The sequence below is a fragment of the Acomys russatus genome, chromosome 24 (assembly GCF_903995435.1).
Source record: "Acomys russatus chromosome 24, mAcoRus1.1, whole genome shotgun sequence".
Taxonomy (NCBI): domain Eukaryota; kingdom Metazoa; phylum Chordata; class Mammalia; order Rodentia; family Muridae; genus Acomys; species Acomys russatus.
The window spans coordinates 28,626,406-28,653,032 of NC_067160.1; the positions used below are offsets into that span (position 1 = coordinate 28,626,406).

The 26,627-nt window shown below is 40.0% G+C and overlaps 1 protein-coding gene across 2 annotated transcripts in view; it reads right to left on the reverse strand.

Moving 5' to 3' along the window:
• Nucleotides 1-244: 244 nt before the first annotated feature.
• The window catches only part of Gpd2 (glycerol-3-phosphate dehydrogenase 2), a 136,813-nt gene continuing 110,430 nt past the window's right edge, over nt 245-26,627 (reverse strand). The window contains exons 6-15 of one of the 2 annotated variants that reach the window (XM_051166952.1): nt 24,661-24,854; nt 14,568-14,702; nt 14,215-14,390; nt 13,529-13,660; nt 12,354-12,512; nt 5,973-6,085; nt 5,788-5,866; nt 5,273-5,371; nt 2,296-2,417; nt 245-345 (exon numbers count right to left, since the gene is read on the reverse strand). In XM_051166952.1, the coding sequence (XP_051022909.1) occupies nt 342-345; nt 2,296-2,417; nt 5,273-5,371; nt 5,788-5,866; nt 5,973-6,085; nt 12,354-12,512; nt 13,529-13,660; nt 14,215-14,390; nt 14,568-14,702; nt 24,661-24,854 (1,213 nt within the window). In that variant the 3' untranslated portion in view covers nt 245-341. Of the gene's footprint in view, nt 346-2,001; nt 2,418-5,272; nt 5,372-5,787; nt 5,867-5,972; nt 6,086-12,353; nt 12,513-13,528; nt 13,661-14,214; nt 14,391-14,567; nt 14,703-24,660; nt 24,855-26,627 lie in introns of those variants that run through there. The other variant, XM_051166953.1, reaches the window with a different exon arrangement.

Sequence of the window (26,627 nt, forward strand, 5' to 3'; positions counted from 1 at the left end):
GAACTCATAGAAAAATGCTGGGGTGCTTTAGGTGCTTTACTCACTCACAGGAATGTCATGAAAGTAGTTCATTTCTGAAGTGAGTCTCTGGGATTGGTGAAGGAGCATGTCTCAGAATGAGCAGATTTGAAGCCAAAGCAGACATGCTGAAATGAAGAAACACACACTTCTCTTTGTCCTTAAAGGAACTTCATTCATAGCAAAGCATGTACAAATATGACCCGCTTTACACACACATACACACATACACACATACACACGCCAGTCTGAGCATGTCACATTCTGAGCTCAGTGCCTACTGTAAGAGAATCAGGGATGATACAAGCCACCGTTATCTTGATCTAACTAGAAAGAAAGAGAGAAAGAGAGAGGAGGGAGTACAAATGTAGAATGTTGTTGTGATGTGTCACCTGGGATGTTTTAAAGGACAGATTTTCTGCCGACTTAACTGTCACTAGGTATAAAGTGAATTTTATTGTCATGATAGAAAAACACTAAATTGCAAAGCCACGTGCTTCCATTTATTTAAAAATAATAATAAAAAACAAAAACCAGTGTAAAAAATTTACACATTGAAAGAAAAATTCTCAGTGACACCTGCCGTGACATCACTTGCTCTCTGTCAGGCTTCCCTGATACAGAAGAGGAAGTATCTAAACTTCATTTAACAATGAGTTCAGTTGTCTCTCCCTGCACTTTCTGCATATTTAAGGGGTAGGGGGGCTGGTGGGTGAGGGCTTAGGTAAGAGACCCGCCCAGTTTACATTTTGATATGCAGACTCATAACCCGTAATAAATGAGAAAGAAAGACTCCATGTTTGCCTAAGCAGAAATAGTAACACAAAGGTGTTTTATGTACCAGTTCACAAGGCTAAGACAAAGTCTGTGCAACAAAGCCTGCCAGGAGAGAAGTGTGAATGATGGGCCGTACTTCCTCTTATGCACAGGAAGCTAATCATTGGTAGTTTCAGAAAAGGGAGCACAGGTAATAAATATTAAGATTACTAGTTACAATACCAACAGAATATAAGGAAAGCATCTTCCAAATGGCATCTCTATCCCATGCACTATTTGCTGAGTTTCAATGCACACTTTAATATATGGTCAATCTATATCTCTGGTGTCTTTCTCTGATTTATTTTTATTTTATTTTATTTTTGGTAGAATGAGAATTTTTCCATTTAGTACCCAACGAGAAAGGCTTTTGGCAAACAAACAAACAAACAAACAAACAAAAAACTGACCTTCAATATTAAAGTGGCATGCCTAATTTTAATTTTGTAATTAAAGTTAACAAAAGTCTGCCCAATTATTTTTTGATTATCTCTTTGCAAATACCACCACTAGCGCCCACCCCAACAAGAGCAGGCCTGACAATGCCACACACTGCAAGATACAGGACTTGTGGGATTGAAAATTGTGTTATAATATTTCTCCCATGAGGAATGGAAAGATTTGGTCTCATCCCATTATATTCATCTTGCCACTCAAATGCTGGTTTTAAAGTAAAAAAAAAAAAAAAAAAAAAGCAAGGATTTTTTTTTTCTGGCAACTATAATATTCAAAGAAAGCCAGCAGTGTCTGGGGGAAAAAAAAATGAACTGCTGAGAAGGAACTATCACTGTACCTCCCGGCAAATGTCAGTGCTGTCTTTATCTTACTCCTGCGAGTCTGGAAGCTTTCAGTTTCTTTTAGAAACATAACCAAATCTCAACCAGATCTAAATTTTTGTCTTCCCCCTCCAGATCAACCAAACTTATACTAGACAGAAAAGCAGGCAATGTTATTAGGCAGGAGGTGGGGAGGAAGGAAGTGATAGGAAGTCTCCTGACTTCTCCATATCACATCAATAGGTCAAATGCTTTTCTGGTGGGGAGGGGAGGTATTATCTACAAGCTGGAGCTTCAGAACTCTGGGTGATCACAAAAAAATCTCTCTAGCTTCCTTCCAGTATGTGTGGGGTCCACCTCCTAAAACTCATGTGAATAAATGAATGGAAAGGCAGTGTCAAGTCTGACAGGTTGCCAAATGGATACGAAACACTAAATCAATGTGCACTAAAAAGGAGAACAGCACTTCAGAAGCTAGAATGAACGGCAAGTAACATAAAGGATTGGCCAATACACCAACATCTTCAAAGTTTCGGAATGTTTTCCAGTGTTTTTTTAGGTTCTGTTGTTGTGTTGTTGTTGTTGTTTTTAAAAATGCAGCTACCATAGGCACTATTTTTAGAGTGGTTTAAGTCGTCTCTGGTCGGTACATAGTGCTGGCTGTGGATCTAGTGGGAAGACTCACAATCCTCCACAGCTCCGATCCACGGGAATCAGAACTCTGCGGTCCAAGTTCTCCTCGGCAGTTTTCATCAGGATGGCGAGGCGGCTCCCAGACACCCTTCCTTTCTGAATTGCACTCATGAGCTTTAAGAGAGAAGACGGAACACACTGAGCAGCCAGACCAGCTTCCTTTAACTCTTCTTCTCAGCTCCTTCCCATGCCAGGCAGAAGAAAAGTAAACTGGCTCCAGAGCACACACTCAACTTTTTGAATAGTTCAAGGGGAGGTGAAGGAAGACATGTTTCATATAGCTGACAAAGATGGCACCTACCCAGGAGATCAGGGTACCCCAAAAGCAAACTCAATGAACACCTTTGCTCTCCATATACAATTTGGATCTTTTTTTTTCTGAAAAGTTACCTTCAAATATTGTATATTTAATTCTACTTTGAAATCCTGAGACGGAATCTAAGGGATAGAGTAAAGACAAACTGTGATTGCCTACATTCAATGATTATTTTTCAGAGTTACTGTACCTGACAATTTAAGTCCTCTAAATCCAAATGCCTTTAGTTCTTCCTAAACAAATTTATATATGAGTTATTGAAGATGATCTGAGAGGTCTGCCGTAAGAACAAAAGTACTCAGCCCTCAGATTACCTAACTTGTTTCTATCCAATGAATATGATCAGAATTAGCTCGAAAATTGCTCACAGATGGCAGGTAGAGGCCATCAGTCCAGCACCTTGCAACCTCAGTATGAGGACACCTCCTCTTTCACATCAATGTGGAACTTACTAGTGGCTTAAAAAACAAACAAACGAACAAGCAAACAAACAAAAAAACTAATTTCTTCTATTTTAAACAATGTACTAAATAGAGTTAGTTATGTTTTTTAATATATGTGAAAATATTTAAAATATTTCAGAGTTAGGGTTTCAGCCTATGGAGATACATTTCACAAAAGCATGCTCCCCCTGGGAGTCCTGGGCATCTGCCCGACGTCTGGAGCTGAATCTCCTGACCTTATTGAAAGCTGCTCCAGGAGCAACTACTTATGAGAGATCGACTCCTACAAACACAAGTGTCATTAAGGCTAGACCCGGAAACAAAGTCCCATACCCAGCAGTCTCTATAGTGATTGGTGATCCTCCTATCATGAGAACTGAAAATGGACACCCATATCCAACAATACATCATTAACAGGATAAATATGGGCTCTGAGTCATCAAAAAACAAAAATACTTCATTATACTATCAAATGTGGAAACACACTTTATATCTGAAAGATATTTTACCTAAGGAATGCTGACATGTAAAGACAGAACAATTTTCTGTTTATTGTTTTCTGTCTGATTCTGGGAGGACTTTGGAATTCGTTGGAGGTAAGAGCTGTCAGAGCATGGCTTCTGATTTCAGCCACCGACAGAGATTCCTATGTCAACCTCCAGCAAACTAAAACTTTTCCACTAAGCATTGTGTGCATCTAAAAACTACATTGCAAGAAAAAAAAAATCTAGGTGTGAATAGATTTCACAAGAAAATGGGCCAGTGTTTTATATCTTGAAAATTATGCTGTGTATTTATTGAAAGCATGAATAGTCACTTTCATTTAGAATGAAAAGGAAATACCCAATTATTTTAAAACTCTACAGGAAAACCTGCAGGTGGTTTAAATTGTTTTCTATGTGTTTAACTCTACTACATTCAAGAAAATTACTTAAAACCCAAGCCACACAGCATATCTATTAAATTAGATTCTTACTGTTTCTAAAAACCCTGGGTTTTTTGGGTCTAAATGCTGTTGTTTATTTGCAAAGCACAGAAAATGAAGCATAAGCTATTCATTTAAAGAAGAGATTTTTTTTTTTAATTCTGAGACAATAAAATGTTCTCCTTAAAAAAACATACAAAATGAGGCATTACATGTTTTCTAAGTCCTAACCATAAATCTCAAATTCAATTTAAAATTCACATTTAGTTAAACAGTTAAATAACTCAACATTCTTTTTTGTAATGCTGGACACAACCTGCGAAATTTTCCTGCATTTAGATTCAACAATGCTCTTATCTGCAGCTCATCTCCAGAGAGACAATTACCATTTCCTTTGCCTTGATCTTGTTTGTTTAACTTGACACAGTGAAGAAAGGGCTGACATTGACCAAAATCCCAGCATTAATTTATTTCATGTTCAGCATTCATCATTGCCGTGGTGCAAGCAAGACTTGGCATTCATTTGAAATACCTGACCAAGAAACACTACAGAAGGAAAAAAAAAAAAAAAATCTGGCTGCCCAGAAACCAATGCGTTCTTCCAATGATCAGAGTCCAGTGGACAGCTAGGGCTGGGCTGTTGAATTTCTTTCCTTTACAGAACTATCAAGCGGGTAATGTAAATCATCTAGTGTGAGGCCACAGTAACAAAATAGATCCCTTTCATGGTTACAGTGATTGAACAATTGAAACTTTGGTTAGCTGAACATCAGACATGAAAATGTTTAAATCTGTGGTCTTGATCCCAGAGCTTAAGTTTCTTCTCATTTGCTTTTATGGTTCTTCAAAATGTTAAGAATTGAATAATCGTAATCTTAAGTGAATGTGATTAATTCAATGAATAAAACTAAAAATTATAATTTCTCCCATTTCAAAAAAAAAGAAACAATGACTTTCCATACTAGAAATATTGTATTGCCTCTCGTCACAGGCAGTGGTCCAGCAATCACATTCCAAAGCATACTTCTTATGCAATTCTGTAAGCCATAACTAACTTGGAGTTAATCTCAATTAACCAATAAAACAGACACCTCTTATAAAGCGAAGGAAAAATGAACAGGCACAAACAGAGCTCATCCTCAAGGGCAGACAGATCAGCTGCTGCTGGCTCCCGCTATGTTTTCAGGATGAGGTGAGTAATGAAAGGGTAGTCCTAAGAATCCATTCTTCATAGAATGGCAAGCAAAAGCAAAGACACAAACACATCTGTCTCGGCACAACTCACCTGCAAAAATTCATTGAGCTCAACCTGTCCATTTTTGTTCAAATCTACTTCATTAAGAATTTCATGAAGTGTGTTTTCATCCATCTGAATGTTGATACTCTAGACAGAAAAGCACAGAGAAATGAGGTTTTTAACTAATGAAGTATAGCCTTCTTCTAATCTGATGACTGTCCAAAACCTTAAAAATATGATTTGTAAAAACGGCTAACCAAGCTGGGCGTTGTGGCACATGCCTTTAATCCCAGCACTCAGAAAGCAGAGGCAGGTGGATTTCTGTGAGTTCAAGGCCAGTCTGATCTACAAAGTGAGTCCAGGATAGCCAGGGCTACACAGAAAACACATAATAATAATAATAATAATAATAATAATAATAATAATAATAATAATAATAGCTAGCCAATATTATTTATATATCCTTCTATACCCAAAGACTGATAATGAAGAAAAAAATTATATATATATATATATATATATATATAGATATTATATATATATATATATATATATATAATTACCTCTAGTACCCGCTGAACATCAACAATGGTAATAAAGCCTTTTTCGTCTGCATCAAACTTATGAAATCTCTTCTTGTACCTAAAACACAAAATTGAATATGCAAAAAGTCTCACATAAAAGAGGCAGGAGGAGGAGAACATGGAAGAGGAGGAGCGGAAGGAGCAGGAAGAGCTATTAGAAGTACCTATCAATATCTGAAGGACTCAGGCTAATTTCAGAACGATCTGTGAGTTGTTCTGTTCGAGACTTATAGCCCATCTCATAGTACAGAAACTTCGTGGCCGTTTCAAGTTCTTCCTACAAAAGAAGAGACATACAAAAAGTCCACAGATTTATAGGAGCTATTGATTGTTCCATCTATCTCTTTTATCACCAGAAACTGATTCTCATTGAACCAACATCCAGTTTTCAGGAAGGATTTATTACCACTCCCTCTAGTTGGGCAACTCACAACACACTCTAATAAGCACAGACCCAGAGCTGGAACGTTCCACACCTGGGATGGCCACCTGCATTGCTACCTGATTCTCCCCTGAGCTCTGGTTCCAGCCACCTTCAGGTGGGCCTTGGGCTCAGCTCACCTTTTCTTAAATTTCATAGAGCCTGCCATCACCTGTGTTTGATTGTTTCCCCAAGATATAAGAATGCTTGTTCTACGTGTTGCAGCATTGCTGTTTCTTTTTTCTGTACTGTGCTCCTGTATGCTATTGACTGTCACATTCCACAAGAACAAATTCCTAAAGCTTGATGACAAGCAAAGCAAAGACAAGTGAAACAAAGAACTTGAACATCTAGTCTAGCACAGCTTGTGGTGCCTGTGATCGGTTCTGCAGAAGTTCTGCACGGGGTTCTGACTGCCACAGCGTCAGCATTCTCCATAGTCACTGTTTTCAGTATCCCAAGTCAGCTACTGCAACAAACACTGCCCTTAACTTCCGTTATGTCACTCTCTTGCCTAACTGCCGCAAGTGACCATATTAGTGTGTATTGTTTGCAAATCTCTTTCCTCACCGGTATCAACGCACACACAAAATCCATCTCTGTCTCTCTCTTGCTCTCATGCCTTCTCCTCATGTATGTATACATGCCTCTCCCTTAGACATATATTTCTTAATCCCATTTTTGTGAGCTTTGTCCATCTGACTGACTTTGGCCTACAACATGAACGGATATAAGATATTTCATTTTTGGAATATGATGGCTTAAAGAGACTTCCTAATTTTCTCTGACTCTTTTCATGGCTTAGACAGACATGAGGGAGAGACATCAAATGATGGCTAAGCCGCCTATGGTGGTGCACACCTTTAATACCAGTGTTGGGGGAGCAGGCAAGCAAAGGCAGGCAGATCTCTGTGAGTGTGGAGTTCCAGGGAGGCATAGAGAGAACATGTCTCAAAAACAAAAACAAACAAAAATTGCTAGATTTGCTAAGCCACTGAGATTGGTTTTTAAGATTTATTTTTATTATAATTATGCTTATATATGTGTGAGGGCACGCATACACACACACACACTCGCACGGGAGTGGTGGGGGTTTATGTGCACATGTGGGGTACCCATACGTACAGAAGAGAGTATCAGATTCCCTGGAGCTGGAGCACACAAGTTTTGAGTTGCGCAGTGTGGGTGTGGGAGTGTTCTGCAAGAGGTGCAAGTCGTCTTAATGGCTAAGTCTTGTCTACAGCTTAAGCCTCTAAAATGTTGTCTGTCATATGCTATCACCTAGCAAAAGCCAACGTGTATCTTAAATTTGCAACTTCACAAATTCAGCGACTGTGAAAGTGAAACAACCATGAAGTGGGGCAATGGCACCTAAACCACTGTGGGGACATTGGCCGTGATGAGGCCTGGTGCCTCCTTAGGCTTTGCGCCCTTGGGAAGACAAACTGGCTTTTTGAGATTGTCCCTTCCCCATCACCTTTCTCTCCAGAAGCAAATGCAACAAAGGAACTAAAACATCATTAGTGCTGAATTAAAAAAAATTTTTTTTTAATCTGTGAGGTTAAATAAAACATGAAGTCTCTATCTCCAATGGCATTCTTCACTGGCAGGCTTCGCTCTTCACATAAGCAAATCCACCAGTCATGGTTTTAAAATGGACTTTGCTGTTCAAGGAATTCTTATGAGCCATTTTATACAAACTCTAAAATTCATGTCCGTGCACATGCTTCGGAGGCTTTCTACCAATTACAAGCTCTTACTCAGTTCACATACCTAGCCTGCATGTGAAGTTCATCCATGCTCCATCAAATAATCGTGATATTTCAGAAAAGGGAGAAATCTGTCCATCCAGGCCACACCGTAGATCCCTGTGTTTCCATTATAGATTGCACAAACAGGAGCCTAAGGTATCTGTCTGTGTGTCTGTCTAAATCACATTACTACTTGCAATACAACTTTACTCAGAGTGGACCAAGAAAGATTGGTGTGCCTATTAAAACACTTTATGCTGAGATTAAACCTATCACCTTCCAACTCTTACAATTTGCTTGGGAAGACCAAGACTTTGCTACAGTAGAACCATCCTCCTGTGTATCTGTATCATAGGTTACGCAATGAGAACAGCATCAAGTACTTTACTCCTTAGGGATTTGTTAGTCAGGAGAAGTGTGACTTTAAAGCCCTATGCCATGTTGGAGTATTGTTCCAGACCACAAATTCTGTTATAGAACCTGTCAGAAGAAAACATGCTTCTACAGAGATGAGACAAGTACCTACAAAGGAGTAACACTCAATTCCATCTCTCTAGATACATGAGCTATATTAATATAAGTTAAGAATACACTGGTGTAAGGGACAATCATGGTCCACTGTTGATTAGCACATGCTATATCGATAAGCCCTGTCAGGCCTGGTTTGAATAAATGAAGTTAGTCTACATTCATACAAGGTTTACCATTTGTTTCTATAGAAACTCCCTAGTACACTTTGGCTACTGTTTCCATTTATTATCAGATATCCGCTCACTCCTCTGCTTATTGGTACGCCAAAAAAAAAAGCACAGCATCAACACTGCACTGTAAACATTTGGACTAAACTAGACTAGACCAAGGGGACAGAGTGCTTGCAACTTGCTATCAAAGATCTCTTCAGAAGCTGAAATTGGTGATTTCATTTCCAAAAAAAAAAAGGAAAAACTGCTACTTTTGCAAAGATTCATGAGGCTGTATGAAATACTTTATTGAGTTCCTATATATCACTTCTGTAACATTCTCCTGATCCCTACTCTAATATGAAAAAGACCTATATAAAACATTTCTTATTTAGTGACCTTTTATCAGCCTCCCATAGCCTACTCTTCAAGCAAAATAGTATTCATAGTAAACATATTAATTTTGTGAACATAATTTGGAAAAATAGCCAGAATATGAAGACTGTTCCTAAGTCACATAGGCATACTTTGCTTTCTGCTTTTGAAATTGGTGTTGCATTTGCCACCTTCTGTCTTCTGGTCTCTTTGTATTAGAATATTTTAAGGATCAATAGTAGTGAAAGAATCCCAACAGCAAACTTCCTGACTGAAATAAAAGTTACGGAGAGTCACCTTCTATCTGGCTATGTCTCCTGTCTGTTTTAAATTTGAAATTTAAAGTCTCACAATGGTGCATGCCTTTAATCCCAGCATTCGGGAGGCAGGGGCAGGCAGATCACTGTGAGTTCAAGGCCAGCCTGGTCTACAAAGTGAGTCCAGGATAGCTAAGGCTACACAGAAAAACCTTGTCTCAAAAAACAAACAAACAAACAAACAAACAAAACAAAACAAAAACAAAAACAAAAATAGAAAATAAAAATATATCTTATACAAATATCACAAAGTCTTCTTTCTTCTCTTCTGGACAGCATTTCCCTAAATATGTTCTAAATGACGCTCAAGCCCTCCTGTTCAGCCCTCCCAAAACACAAGTTTAATGTGAGGTCTCCAAGGAAATCTCTCTGTCGGAACTGACAATACACGTAGCATTTCAAAAGTTTCAAGTCATCTGAATTAAAGCTTCTTTTATTTACCTTTATTTACAAAATCTCCCATTTGACCCTACTTGTTATCTTCGCACACACATTAATTCACACCCTGGTGTACACAGTTTGGTGATGCCAATTTCTTTCATGCCCTTTCCTGTTCCTTGGTCACTCCCCAACTCCACGAGACAGGGCTGTCCTGCCTACTTTATTTTTCTGTATTAGTTGACTTTCAATCTCAAAGAACAACGTCTCCAAATATATCTGTAAGCTTTGAAGACACACATGCCTTCCTGACATACGCATGTATTCTATCCACCCGGTTAGAGTTAAAGGTCCTTGAAACTCTGAGCTATTTATTATTCTCTACACTATTTGACGCCATGTTCAGTATACGGGTCACTCATGGGGTATTGACCGTAGAAACAACACAATTCATCTATGCAGAGTTATTTATCACCCTCTTTCGCTTTTGCAGGTTAAATAATCCCAATGCTTTTAACCTTTTCTCAGGAGTACAACTTTCTAACCTTTTCATTCTTTTTTCCTTCTCTTTTGTACTCTCCAGACTGTTCACTGTTCTCATTAAGCCCCTGTTTTTCAGAAACTGAGTAATAGCTTTAGTTTAGTTTTGTTACTTTTAAAAAGTTAGGGACATTCCTAAGAATGTATATCTGCACAATTTTTAAAAATAAAGTTAAATCTCTCTTTACCTGGAAATGTTAAGCACAACTGGTTTTTAGAATTTTTCTCCTTCTTCCTACTTCCTAGCACAAAATAGGTTACTGTCTAATCATTCCAAGTATCATTTTTTATAAGAACATACCCTGATTCTTCTACCACTGACAGGCTTTGATCGTAGCTCCACAGTTTACTGCATGTAGAAACCGGACCTATTTCCTCAGCTTTAACATTTGGGCAAAAGCCATCCCTTTGTAGCTGGACACCAGCGCGAGCCTATCATCCCAGCTCTTAGACACTGATGCAGTAGGATCAGGAGTTCCAAGCCAGCCGGGGCTATCCACCACAACTCCACACCGATAGTCCAAAGACAGGCCTACTCTTCCCACAGGCACAGTGAGAACCAGAGCCTGCTACCATCAGTTACTTCACTGAGGAACATGATACTAGAATTACTTCAGTAGAGTTTTAAAGACACATGGCCACTGTGCCTTTGAAGAATGTAGTGAAGTCAAGCCTATATCAAGGTGACAATAACGAATGCAATAAGAAAGGGTGACACTCAAACCAGGATTTGGAGATGAGCATGTTAAGATTCTGAGTAGCTTTGGATGGAGTATGTACAAATCTACAAAGGACGATGGTGAAGTTGGGTCCCAAGCCGTGAGGAGGAATGAGTTGCTAGGATGTGGAGAATGCTCAAGGGACAGCACTTGAAGGAGCTGTGAAGTGACTCAAAAGAAAGATTCCTTTTGAGGGTCAGAAAGAAGTTCAAGCCAGCCTGGGCTACACTGCAAACTCTCTCCCAACAAATAGTTCAAGAGGGAGAGTTGAATCAACTATGCCCAATAAAGTGAGCACTGAGAGTTGACAAGTATCTACTACCATGCAGTGTGGATATCCTTGGTGAGTCTGCCCAGGAGTCATTCAGTGACGTGTAACAAAAAGTTGTACGGATTCAGTCTAAAAAGGAGTAGGATCTGGTGAATGAAGAAGATATTTTTTCAGCGTATCCCAATGGTCATCAAAAGTTTGGGCTAATTAGAAAGAAAGAAAGAAAGAAAGAAAGAAAGAAAGAAAGAAAGAAAGAAAGAAAGAAAGAAAGAAAGAAAGAAAGAAAGAAAGAAAGAAAGAAAGAAAGAAAGAAAGAAAGAAAGAAAGAAAGAAAGAAAGATTTCCTGTATATTACCACAATGCCAGGTGTATGTGTGGAGGTTGGGGCGGGGGTAGATGAGTTTACATACATATGCTATAGGTGTGTATGTTTATATGCTTATGCTTTCATGCATATCCAAGCATCACTGGAATCGGGGGGAGGGAGGGGTCTCTCTGTATAGCCCTGACTGTCCTGGAATTCATTCAGTAGACCAGGCTGGCCTCAAACTCAGAGCTCTGCCTGCCTCTGCCTCCTGAGTGCTATAATTAAAAGTGTGTGTCACCACTGTCTGAAGAATTTCTTTTTTTAATGTGGTAATAAATATAAGACATCAAATGATACTTTTCTTCACATTGTGAAGGTCTCTTTAAAAATATTAAGTGATAAAAATAATAAGCCTTGGTGGTCAGGCAGTAAAATCACTATTTTTAGCAAATGATTATCAAGAACAGAAATTAGGAGTATTTCCAATGAAACCTAGAAAAGACTATACCCAACTATCTTTTGTATCTTTCCCAGGAATTATAACCACAAATTTAAAAACATTCTCTAGATTTCTGTAACAGTGAAACTCTGGCAAAAGAATATCTTTCCATTTTCTTTATTTTTTCTTTCCATTTTCTTAAGACCTAGCAATATTAGATGTGTATAATGTAGACGTTAGCAGGAAACCTAAAACCATCATCAAACGTTATGCAAGCCTTCATAAACAGAACAAGCTGTTATACGTTTGTAAAGGGAACTGTGTTTGTAAAGGCTTTTATACAATACCTGTTTCTTCAAATCACTCCAGTTCAGTTCTCTGCCCATTAATTCAACAATCCTAGGCAGGGCTTCCTCTGCAGCCTGGACATTGAGAAATGCCAGGCGGGTGCGACGTGAAATCATGTCAACGGCGGTGCAGGCATATTCCTTAATCCCATACTTCACCTACATTAAAGAAAATATGCTAGTTTGAATCTTAAAAAAATAATAATAATAAAGTTTCACATTTAAAAAAATAAACCTTTGAGAAAAGATGACGTTTTTCCTAGCCTGCCTTGCTCTCTATCAGACAGAGGCACACTTGTGGCACAGTACAAGGCTTCCCTCTCCTGCCACAGTAGGTTGGAAAATGGAGTGGGTTGGGTAAGAGTGAATGCCACCTTTCTGAATAGTCAGAGGCGTAGACATGCAAACGGCATCATTTCTCACCATCGACTGAAATCACTTCCCTTTGCTTATGCATAATGGAAACATTCATTTACATAGTTGAATAAGCAAAGGATGGGGACCCAAACGCTGTGGCTTCAGCTCTTTAGGCTGTAAAGGTTTTCTGCCTTAAAGACCAACAAGCGAAGCTTACTGGACACTATTTGTTTAAGGCACAATGGAAGCACAGCATGGCCTTTGATTTCACAGTACCAGAAAACAAGTTGAGAAATGAGACAAATCTCTGAGAAACTATCAAAGCTGGAAGGTGTGGAACCAGTCAAGACAGATGTGTTATGAACTTAAAGATCTACAAATTGTGAGATAAACCTATTTTTCAGACTTGTGAACAAACTCCCGAATTAACCCTCACACTATTACCACTATCAGCCTCACTTCGAAATTAAGTATTTGTGAAAGCCTGAAATTTTACTCCAGATTCTGGCTGACAAGTGTGCTTTGATTGTTTTGTTGTTGTTGTTTTGGTTTGGTTTTGGGTTTTTGCTTTGTTTTGTTTTGTTTTTTTTTCAAGAAAGGGTTTCTCTGTGTTAGCCTTAGCTGTCCTGGACTAGCTTTTGTAGAACAGGCTGGCCTCGAACTCATAGTGATCTGCCTGCTTCTCCCTCCCGAGTGCTGGGATTAAAGGCATGTGCCATGTGTGCTTTGAAACTTAGCACTACATAACTGTTAAAGATAGAATGAGCAGATGAATGGCAGAGCACCAGCGCACAGGAAGTCCGCTGACTACCACGTACCTCTGCTTCGATGTACGGAAATTCTGACACGAGACGCACTCCAACGATAGGCCACCGTTTTCCAGTCACGCTTGCCATTTTGGCCACCTCGAAAGCCTTGTCACCATAGGTGGTAGCAAGATGCTGTGCCACCTATGGAAATAAGATGATAACACTGCCTTAGACAGGCAAGGCACTCTGGGCGTCATTCCTTTTAGGTACGGAACAAAACAACACTCCATTCTTCTGCTGTCAGTTTTCCTATAGCCTGTGACTAATAGTCTTTAGGGAGTATTAGGTTCAGCCTTTGTGGGAGGAAACCACTCGGACTGTGAATGCTTAGACCAGCACTGACTCAGCATCACGCAGCACCAGATCACTGATGGATGAAGCTTCGGCTACATTTTACTCTTGATGTTACTTCTGAAGACGACTCTTCCTTACACTCAGGGTGCAAAGAAGTTGGGGAAATTTGTACCCGAGAAACAAACCAAATAATATACTGCAGGCTTCAACGAGACACTAAACGTGCGTCACTTTTTAGGCAACCATAATACAGTTGGATCATCTTTTCTGGGTTTGTTTTGCAGTGGACAAGAGGGAATAAGCCCAACAAAGGGTCACTGTAAATCAGGGATGCCGAGCCATGGCCACTGAATGAGATCTCAGCAACATCAAAGCAAAGCAGCATGGTAATGCACACGGACCTCACTCTCAAGGCCATAGTCCTGGACAAGTCTGATGTAGAGTGTGGGGCTCCAATCTTTGCCTCCTTGAAGGAACAGCCCAACTGTTCTACTTGGTCCTGCTTTCAAGTTGTGAATCTTGATAGCTGCATTCACAGTGTCTTCTGCCATAGAGCGATACGTGGTCCACTTCCCTCCTGCAAAGAAATTGTTAAGCCATTACGTTGGCATTCTGAGTTTTTCCTTATAACTAACCATCTGCCAATAATAGCAAAAGTGACCTCTTGGCAAGAAATATGGCAGAATAAAACAAAATGCCTGTTCATTAGACTGAAAAGAAACAATCCAAAGGGTGAGTTACACACACCCCATACCTGCTATTGTGATGAGGCCACTGTCACTGACATCCACGACATGATTTCGGGAGATGGACTGAGTGTCTGCAGACTTGGGATCGGTAACAAGGGGGCGAATACCGCTCCATGCTGCTAGGACATCCCCTCTTCTCACTAATAGAAAAAAAGAAAAAGAAAAAGATGAATGTTCAGGAAGGCATTCAGTAGAAGGATAGAGGCACAGATGGGATCAGGGAAAATAACCAGAAATGTAGCAACTATGGGGGTGGCAACTCTGTGAGAAAAAAAGAATTTGCTTGACAAAGTAAAGAACCTGAAGACCGTGGGCAAAGGTGTCAAGGAGGAAGCCACAGAAGTCAGCGCCATCCACCTCACTGGGGAAAAAGCTCACCATCAAGAGAAAAATAAAACATTTCTGAGTTGTTACATTTCCTTCTAGAAGGAAACCTGACTCTCTTCCTGAGGAATGACAAAGATCTTCACTAACAAACCCTGTAGCCAGAGGTGCTCTCCATCCAACTCGCTCACCCACCAGCAGCTGCAGCAGGCTCAACTCTATAAAAGACAGTTGCTAGTTAGTCCAGTCCACTCATTTCGCCTCCCAGATCCTCCAAAGCATTGGAGATTAACTCTTCAACCAGCTATCATGAGTCACCTTCTCAGAGGCAAACATCCTTTTATGGTGGACCAATATAGAATTTGGTTCTTTCTGGCTTTATTCTTCCAACTGCAGTGTCCTTCAACTGTTGACAGTTTCTATTCTCTGTTCTTTTCTCATCCCTAACCTCTGTAACTGATCTACAGATGGGCGTTTTGGCTCTTCCTGGTAGCTATGTACTACTTGTAAGAAATGAAAATTCTCTCAATATTCAAGATAATATAAGGAGGCACCAGGCCTCATCACTGCCTTTGTCACCACAGTGGTTTAGGGTTTTTGTTTTTTGTTTTTTGTTTTGTTTGTTTGTTTGTTTTAGGTTTAGGTTTTATTGTTTTATTTATTTATTTATTTTTTTTTTTTGCAAAATAGTATTACTGATACCAAGAAATCAGATGGCTGCTGAAAAGCATTTGTTACTAATCTAACAATGGGTGAAGGATACAGACCAACGTCTCTACAATGAGAGCAGGAACACCTGCAATCCTTGCTCAAGGAGCTGAGACAAGGAGATGAGCACAGGTTAGAGACCAACCTAGACTACTACATATAATATTAAGTTTCGGGCCAATAGCAGCTACATAGATGCTGTCTCAAAAGCAAATTAGCTTCCTGGTTGAAATTCAATTGAAGTAAATCTGGCATATTTTGATGTAGTTGATTTATTTACAGTAGTAGTTTAATGCCACTCTTAAAATGACTGTAGTCTGAAAGAAGGGATACACATCCAACAGTTATGGTGTAACAGGGAAGCAAGACCATAATGAGCTGCTGAGGAAGTCTACAGCTTCCTAGTTTAGTCAACTAGAGGCCATGTGAGACTTATGCGAGGACTCTGTCCCAGATCTAGCCCTCTGGTGCTCGTATTCTCTTACATAGGTGTGACCTTGAGACTTCTGTGGCCTAGGGGTAACCCAGCTTCACAGAGTTCTACAAGTCTTAAAAACTCTCAATATAAATCGTGAAAAAAAATGCTTTAGTATTTATAAAACACCTAAGTAGGAAATTACTATTATTTTCCATTAGAGTTTACACAGCCCTCAAAGTCAAAAATAAAATGCCCAACCTACCTCCAACGTCACTGTGGTCAGTGAACAGTCCCTCCCATGCCTGTGAAATTCCTTTAGTAGCCACACTGATCAGGAATCTGGTTTAAACTCTTGATGCTCCATGACTAATATCTGAAGTATTTTAGGGAGAACTAGAGTTTCAGGGTAAGTGGAAAGCATGTGCAAAGCAGCTATTTGGCCAAGGCCTTGCCTTTTCCATTGTAATGGACACAAAACAACCCACATCCAAAGCTGCACTGTCTGATGCAGAGGGCCGACCTGACACACTCCAGGAGTTCACTCATGAATGAGCGCGGAGCGAAACAAGGAACAGATTCATCTCATCTCCATCCTTACAAATACGACCGGTCCTGAGACTCGACACCAGGAAGAAAGAGTTCACATCTGGGAAAATTTTTATACTTCATATCTTGGCATTTGGTTTTTAGCTTGAAATTTTTAGCATGAAGATATTATCAACTTGAGAGGGAGTGAGTGGGCAAGGTGACAGGAGTAGGCGGTGGTTTGGAAATAATGCACCCATTATAGCCATGTATAAAATTCTCTTAAAATATAATTGAAGTTTTTTTTAAGATAATATAGATTTAAAGCAAAGCAGAAAAATTATTAGATGAATATTATTATCATATTGTTCAGAAAAATATATTTTAGGAGTAATAAAATTTATTTAAAATGTGAAATATTCTGTATGGCCAATAGGACTTTCATATTACTAAGCCAGAGTAAGGTCAGGATATGTATGTATGTATGTATGTATGTATGTATGTATGTATGTATGTATGTATGTACCTATCTATCTGTTTTCTTTCTATCTATCTATCTATCTATCTATCTATTTATCCCCCTTCCTATCCTCTATCTGCCCACCCCCTCCCAAACTTGACATGATGATTTTTATGTGTTACTCAAAATGTTATTAGCTACTGGAGTCTGTAGTCTGTAGCCCACCACCACACAAACTCAGCAACGTCAGCTCATGCTCAAGGCCTCGGCTATATGCTCCATCCAGGGAAAACAGAACAGCTACATATAGAAACATCAAGTCTAACTTTCAAGGACAAGAAATGGCTACCGACGGACTTCTCCCTTGATAATCGATTTAACCAACATGCAACCCTTGCGTCCTTGTGAAACAAACCCTAGTGAAAGTTCACTCAAGAGGGACACTCAGAAGGAGATGGCTATTCAGAATAAGGAAGCACCATCGTGTTATCCTGTTTTCTCTGTGCTTTTGTACCTAGCTTTAACCACCAAAGGGACAGTCCGGGGGTGGGGGGGGCAGGAGTCCTTAGAGGTGGAAGGGCAAAGAAAATTAACAACTACCCAAGTCATCGCTCAGTCACTAAACAAACCACCTCTTCTGCCTTCTTACATCTGGAGCTCCTGCTTTACTAGACAGTGACTTGTCACCTCCTCCCTCACCTCAGTGACTCCATTAAACCGAGCATTTCCTTCTCTAACAACATTTAAATGCTCTAGGCTCTGATGAGCCGGACTGTCGGGCAAAGCCTGTTATCTGCACTGTCCATCACTAGCCGATAGCAGCAGCAGCAAGTCCCTGGAAGTGTGATTTAGGCAACCGAGGAAGTGAACTTGCATTTAACTTGAATAGCTATCGTACGCATCTCTAAAGGCTCACTAAAAGCCAGGCAGGCTGATAAATATGTATTTTCAGCTAAATAGTCTTCCTTTCAGATTACTATTCTGAAGCTGGTCCTATCATACACCTTTGTAGTCAAGAGTAGGTAATGAACACAAACTACTTAAACTTTCCACAGGAAAATCTGCATAAACCACGGCAAACTGGCTTTTGTGTCTTAGAACCCAGACTTAGACTGCTCACACAATCAAGCAAGATGTCACTATTTTGTCCTCCCTTTCTGGCCGTATCACTTGTCTTTAGCAGTAGAGATCCTAAGATCTCTCAATACTCTACAGTGTACCAAGGAAAAGGTCACATACAGCGCGCAGTAACTACTACTAACTACTGAGTGCTTCTCTGAGCCTACCATGGTTGGTGTCTCAAGCATGGAATCCCTGAACTTGGGGGGTTAAAAGGGGAGAACTGTCTTGAGTTCAAGACTAGCCTGGGCTACAAAATGAGAGCCTGGCTAAAAAATAAAAGTAAAACCCGGAATGAGTGGTATATACTTTTAAGCCAACCACTCAGTAGACAGAAGCAGATAGGTCTCTGAATTGGTGATCAGTCTGGTCTACATAGAGAATTCCAGGACAGCCAGCACTACACAGTGAGATCCTGCCAAAGACATTTCCATTATGTCCTTAACAAGTCATTCATTCAGCTTACTCTGTGTTCTCAAGGGTAAGATAGAAATAAAGATGAACAGAACTCTTCCTTGAGGGGGGAGCTCAGTGTGACTGTTTTAGATAATAATTAGTACTTTTTCTCTCATATCCTTGCCAAAACAAGTATCTACTTTGAAGGCCACAGAAGTGACAATTAAGTATAAATGTGATTCTGCTTGGTGTCACTTATTTAGGTGTGCATTTCAAGGTGTTCTTTCTCATACTTGCCACTTAAAAACAAAAACAAAATGAAACAAAAAGCAAAAAACAAACAAACAAACAAACAAAACACCAAAAGAGCCATGTGAAAATATCTACATGAATACAGGGGAAACAGTGTCAGAAATCAATATGTCTCTACCAGCGTGTTTAACCTGCTGGAATGAAGTGTTAATCACAGAAATAAGATACCATATTACATTTATAAACTAATGAAACTAGAAAAAGCAAGGCGCGTGACACTCTAATTAAACAGCTGGAAGACAGCCAAGCCTGTGTAAGTTGATAACCCGAGTACAATCTCTGGCAGGGAAAAGGCAGGTCTGCAGTGAGTTGATATGGCCAGCTTGGCTGTTAATTGAATAACAGGCAATCTATAAACACCACTAATTGCACATGTGCAAGCCCATGTGCAAGTGCTGAGGCTGCCTCGAGAAGCTCCCCCAGAATGCTGTGCGCCTGGACGAAGCACCCAGCAAATCTTCTGTCTCTCTCAATCCTCTGCAGTTATAGCTTAGACTCCACTACGCATCCCTCTGATTAACCTCTACACAGTAACTTAATGATACATTTTTCAAGAGATCATTTTTCTTCCTAACTCAACATGAACTGCAGAACTATCAATTACCCATCTTAGCAAAGAACAAACAAGTAATCTAGAAATTTCAGCGTGTGGATGGAAAGCTTTCTAAATTGTAAAAGAAGACATGGGCTTATTCCCAACAGGCAAAATGCTTTTCAGAATCATTCCTAGGTATTCTGCAGTAGTGCAGCAGCTACTGTGAGCAGCACAGAGTGTTAGGATTTGATTCTTTCTTTCTCCTCTCTCCTCTCTCTCTCTCTCTCTCTCTCTCTCTCTCTCTTTCTCTCTCTCTCTCTCCCTCCCTCTCCTCCCTCCTCTCTCTCTCTCTCTCTCTCTCTCTCTCTCTCTCTCTCTCTCTCTCTCTCTCTCTCTCACACACACACACACATAGAGCCATTAGAGGAGATTCAGAAACTGCTGTCAGAACTTACTTATCCATCTATTAAAACATTTTTGTGCGGTTATAGCAACCTCAATGAATGCAAAGCATGTTGAAATGCAGCTTTCGGCTAGCAAGATGGCTCGGAGGGTCAAGGAAATTGCTGTGCAATCCAGGGAATCTGAGTTCAATGTCTCAACCTACATAAAGGGAGAGATAGACAGAGCCAGCTTAACGAAGTGATCCTCTGCCCTCCACTTCATGCCTACCTACCCACACACACACACACACACACACACACACACACACACACACACACACACACATCATATCCAGGCACACATTATCCTAAAGGTATCTGACCTTGAAAGGGTCATTTCAAGGTTCACTCCTTGAAATGAACAGAAAGACTTAATCTATTCTGTACTGGACCCATATCCCATCCTATAATTCAGAAGTACTAACCAAAGTACTGTACAGTGGTTAGATGGTCATATCAGAGCCAGGCCTATTTAAGAGTCACCATGGACCCAATACTATGAGGTATAAGCAGAAAACAATGCCACCGTCCCTCAACTTCAGCTACTGCAGGAAGTGCATGGCTCTTAGAAGGGACGAGGGAAACACTGAGAATATATGCCCGCATAGCAGTATGTCTCACACATATAATACTCACGAACTGTGGAGCTGCAGGGAAAAAAAAAGCACAAAGAGATGAACATTTTAAGAAGTGACTGGAGAGTAATGAAGTTTTGAATCTCTCACATTTCCATTAGTACATAAGAGGATTCTGGACTCTTCCAAAATACCTAGGAAAACCCCCACAACTCTGAAAGTCTCTATTGTAAGATACAGTGAGTTTTGACTAACTGCTCCGTTTTATCAAGACTAAGTGCAACTCCTCAAACATGGGGAGTCCAGCCAACTAGAAATGAGAATGGGGGGGGGAGAATTCTTCTTAATTAAAAATTTAAAATATAAATTTAAGCAGAATGGTGCACACAGCTGACAGAGCTGTCATTTCTTAGATATTATACCTAATGGACACATAGTCTCATGACAGTCTCCAAGCCACCGAGAGAAAAGCCTGCTCAAAAGAAAATGTTCAATCACTTTTGTAAACATCAGAATTAAGAAGTAGTCTTTGTTAGTTTCTCCACTTCCATGATAACCAAAGGTAGGAGGTTTGAAGGGGCCTCTGGAGACCATGCAGGAATGGCCAAGTCTTCTCTATACTTATAGGCAGGGCAAAAATGCCACTACCTCTGTTCGATGCCAAGACTATCAGGAACAGATTTTCATGCTCATCCTGCACATCATGGCTTTCCAGGGCCCACCACGCCCTCTAGCACATCCACCCTCTCAGCAGATACCCAAAGAGAGTCTATTCAGAGTAGATTCACAACCATTTCTTTAAATTGGAAGTTATTAATAATACAGTCAGATCAAGCTAAGACAGCAACCTGGGCCATTTTTTAAAACCTCTTTGTTTTATTGGAAAATACATGATGGCACAATGGAAAAAGGATTTGTAAAGGCTAGTGAGCTGCATCCAGACAAAAACAGTGTCTGTACTTCTTCCACTGAAGAAGTTATTCTTCATTATAAGACTGCTCATATAAATAGATGAACTGTTTTTTAAAACCACTTAACCTGTCCTTTCTCATAGAAAGATGGCAAAAGCAATGTCCCTACCAAATCCCTTGAGCTTCCCCATTTGGGGTGCAGCCAATCAGTGAGTGGGTCTCAGAGACTCCAGGTGTTAAGAGCTTCTTTGCAGGCTGAAGGCTGCAGCCAGAGGCTATGTGGTTATCAATACCACAAAATGAGAACATTGAATTACATGGCAAATGCTATGGAGATCATCTGGATTCATGAGAAAAGAGAAACAAAAAATGGAAAGGCTCATTCCAAGGAGGCCCGAGGTAACCTCTGTTCTGAAGGCTAAGCTCTACCATAAACCGTGTGCCCAATCCAACACGGTTCCTCAAAAGCAAAAAGAGAAGGCAGGAATATAAGAAGTCCTTCTGCTCGTGTCCTGGGGAGAAACCAAACAAGATAGATAAAGTGGGGCATAGAAGTGGGTGGTTATTAAAATCTGCTTTGTTGGCAAGGGTATTGCAAGAAAATGACCTAAATACGGGTCAAGAGCATATGTTTCAAATGGACAACGCAATGCGTACTGAGCTCAGAGACACCTGTTGCCTACCAATACTAAGTGTCAAAAAGTCTCACTCATGCCCAGCGAATACACCTCAGGGTGTCTTTACCACAGATACAGCCATTAAAGTGGACCTGACCGGGATATTCCTTGTCATACAATGAGGGAAGGTTTAGGGGAGAAAGTATGCCCAGTCAACCAATAATCCTGGAAATGTGGATATATAGACCACAGTTACTTTGATTTGACAACTATCTAATGCAAACAACTACTGATCATTACAGAAGACTACAAACCAATTAGGAAACCCACCATTGGTGTAGTATCTACAATCAAGGAGAACTACTTGGTAAATCATAAAATTAGTTCCATGAAACCACCAATACCTTACTATCTTATTTTTGCTCAAAGCCGTCATGAGTAATAAAATGTCAATTAGCTAACAAGTTTTGTAAACGAAGACTCACTTCCCAGTGGGAGCTCCAAGAACACATCTTAGATTGGTGCTAGAACAACTATCATGCTATGCTGGCAGCATGACGAAAGGCAGTGACTTCTGAAATATAGATATTTATGTCAAGAGGGGTGGTGTTACAAAGAACAGCCCAGAAGAAGTCATCACTGAAACAATGTGACAAGGACTTAAATGTATATGGCCTAATTTGGTAAGGATAAATAATACAACCATTAGGCCACAGACTACATGGAAAGGAAGGTTTCGGTATAAACCTGTGGAAACTGTAAGAAACTTTATATGCCATGTAAGAGAGTTATAGATTTTCCTTAAGTCAGTGGGGATACTCCCAAGTTACATTTGTGTATGTATGTCTGCAGGAAAGAGATGACCACACGTGTGTTCTAGTAACTGAGCTCTGATATAAAAACAGATTAGTTGAGGAGAAAAACCAGACATAAAGAAGTCACTTAAGAGCCACTCCCAAAATGACACGGTTGAGCCAGGCATGATGGCATACTTCAATAAATCCATGTGAGAGACTGAGACATGAGGACTACTATGAGTTCAAGGCAAGGCTGGGCTACACAATAAAACTGCTTGGGGGTGGGAGGAGGCACAGGTATGAAACTGGGCAATACCTAAAGAGGTAAAATAGAAAGAGTTATGCATGGTGTTCTAAGTGTGTTAGCTAGTTTTATGTCAACTTGACACAGGTCATTTGAGAGGAGATAGCTTCAAACGGAAAAAAAAAAAATGCCTCTGTAAGATCTTGCTGCAGCCAAGCCAGAATATTTTCTAAGTTATTGATGGACATGGGAGGGCCAACACATTGTGGGTGGTGCCACCCTGGGCTGGTGGTCTTGGGTTCTATAAGAAAGCAGGATGAATAAGCCATGAGGAGCAAGCCAGGAAGCAGTACCCATCCATGGTCTCTGCTTCAGCTCTTGTCTCCAGATTCCTGCCTGGCTTAAGTTCCTGCCTTGGCTTTCTTCAGTGGACTGTGAATCAGGATATGTGAGCCAAATAAACTCTTTCCTTCCTAGTTGTTTTGGGCATGTTGTTTTATCCCAACAATAGAGATCCTAAATGAGAAACTAGGTAAGGAATATAAAGAAAGCACAAATGCTGTTCCCAGCTTGGAAGAAGGGGTGGGTACCTAATGAGGCTGGGAACCAGAATGGTAAAGCTAGGAAACTCCTGAGACTATTATGCATAAGAAGTCCATTATAAAACTTTGTGAGAGCAAATGCCGTGACATCCGAGTTAAAATGCCCAGGTAAGAACTGCAAAAATGTCAACTTAGCTTTGCTGTACTTTGCTCACTTGAACCTCTTAAAAGTACTTAATTCTGTAGTATTTTTGTCAGGTCAACAGAAAGACAACAACACAGGCTAATATATCTGTGGTACAAGCCTGTAAATCCAGCACTTGGTAAACTGAGACAGTAAGTATGAGTTCAGCCTGGGCTATGCAGCAAGATTGTTTCTCAAAAAAAGAAAAAAAGAAAAAAGAAAAGAAAGAGAAAAGAGAAAAGAAGGATTAAAAAAGAAATACCTTAATCCTCTCAACAGTTTCCTTCTGTTTGCTATGGCTATCCTGTGTCTGTCTGGAAACCACACCTTCTCAAGCTTCAAATTACAAAAGTATTTGGGGAACTGAATGCACCCCTAAAGTCTTCCCATTAGAAACCATCAGGCTGTATAGGTCTCAAATGGATGAGTAAAGTAGAGAGGAAAAGGTGATTTATTCCCACAGCACTGTAATTTGACCCTCATAGAAGTCTCCAGAAGTCTCATAAGAGTTATCATCAGTACTGAGGATAAAGGTCAGCTGTAAAGTCCTTGAGCAGTGTGATGAATCCTTGGATTCTGTCCTCAACAGGACATACATGGGACACATGACACCCACCTATACCCCAGTGCTATGGAGGTAAAGGCAAGAGGATGGAAAATTCAAGGCCATCCTCAACTACATAGAGTTCAAAGTTATCCTAAAAATGCACGGAACCCTGTCTTCCCTCCCACCCACCCTCCTCAAAAAAGAAAAGGTTATAGTAGTCTGGGGGAGGAGGGTATTAGTAAGGAGAGAGAGCACTTCCTGGCACTTTCAAGGCCCTAGGTTTGCCACAGCAATAAGAGAGACAGCAGGGAGGGGGTGGTGTGGGGGTTGGACGATAAGGGTTACAGTATGCATTGTCGTGATGTTTCAGGCCGGACATGAGAAAGATCCAGCACCATGCTGGAAACATCGGTAGAAATTTTGCAGGAATGTTTACAGTACCTTCAACATCACAACTCAAGTAGTTCCGCACTTCGTTCAAGATGAAGGTGATGTCTTCTTCTGAAGGAATAGGATGGCTTGTGATGTCTGTTGGCGAATCAGTAGTGCCAGCAATTGTCATCTTCTCCCAAGGCAAGAAGAAAATAACTCTTCCATCGCTGGTTGCAGGGTCAAGAAGTCCCATGTTCTCGGGGCTGGAGTAAAAAGAAACATTTCTGTTTGGCACTCATGAGCAGATAAGCAAAACAGAAAAGACATTGGCTAGTATTTTATTATTCTATCCTAATCCATAAAAATTCCTAAAAAAAAAAAATGGTAAAAAGTTAAGAACTGAACAAATGTGATAATATTATGCTGCAGTCCTCTCCATCTAATAATGCAAGGTTAATTAATTGTCTTTCAGTTGTTTTGGTTTTTATACTCTGGATCATTCACATTAGACAATGTCAGTGGAATAAATGCCTATAATTTCTTTTATTATGGCCAATTAACGATGACTCTTCAACCTTTCTTGGAGTCTATGAAAAGTATTTTTCCTGGGACATTTGACATTTTGCACATCCCACAGTAAAAACCTGAGAAGTACATGAGAAAGAGAACTTTTCTAGAAACTGAAATGGAATCACGAGCTCCTTCATTACTTGATGCTGAAATGAAAACGTGCCACTTTGTCATATATGATTTTTTTTTTTTTTACTTTATTTCAAAGAGACAGGAGTATCAACAAGTGCATGAAGAAAAGAGCTTGGTCCTTTGTTTTTTATATTTGCTAAATAACAATGTCATTGAATGGGACAAAAGGAGAGGAATAGGTTAGCAATGAGAAACTTTCAAACAAAGAAAGGACACTGATGTAATGTCATTAACTAGAGTGAAAGACAAGCACCTCCTATAGATGGGGGGAAAAATCCTTCTAAATCTTAGCAAAGAATTTTCACTAGCACATGCTGCATAATTTAAAAGCAAAATCACAAATGCACTTGAAAGATTGGGCAACTATAAACAAGCATTAATAAAAACCCATAGTTGGGGCTCGAGAGATGGCTCAGTGGTTAAGAGCAGTAGCCACTCTTCCAGCTGACAAAGGTTCAATTCCCAGCCCCCACAAGACAGCTCACAACCATCTGTAACTCCAGTTCTAGGGGATAAGATGCCCTCTTCTGACCTCTTTGGGCACCAGACATGCTTATGGTGTAAAGACATATACACAGCCAAAATATCAATCCACATAAAATAAAGAAATTAAATTAAAAATAAAGTACATGGATTGCTGACTAAAAACTATTATGTACAGAAAACATAAGTACATAACTATACTTTCAAGAAAATGTGAAATTGTTGAAGAAGTGGGAAGAATCCAAAAGTGAATAGAAATCTTTAAATAGCTGTCATATTTGACTGAATTCTCACAGAGGGCTAGTGTTAAAGGTATGTTTTGCAATGACATTCCTTAGACAAGAAACAAGCACATTTGGTTTAGAGCATGCAGTAGACTTCTTACTTATTATACCCCTAAAAGATTTCAAAGATTTACTCAAATGGGTAAGGATGAGAGGCCAACAACTGTTTAAAAGCAAAGCTAAAAATACTGTACATGAAATCATCTATGAACTTCACCAGTGCCTCTTGTTTATGTTAATTACAGGGTGGACCAGTCTTTCTGGCAAAGCTCGGCATTCTAAATTCAAAGAGCCTAAGGAGAGCATGGCTCACTCAGTCAGAGTCTAGCCTTTCCCTAAGGTTTCCACCACCATCCAGAGCCCAGAGTAAAAGGGAATTTTCACTCAAATGCACTAAAGAACCATCCAATATTTTTTGGTCTCTAAAAAGGATTAAATCTTATTCACTAAAACTACAATTCCTAGTCAACCTCAAGTCTTATAAAAACCAGGGGCAGGGTGGGGGAGGGGGGGAAGGTGTAGATAGGGAGGCCAAGTAGATGGGCCCTTAGATTAAACCATCAGTCA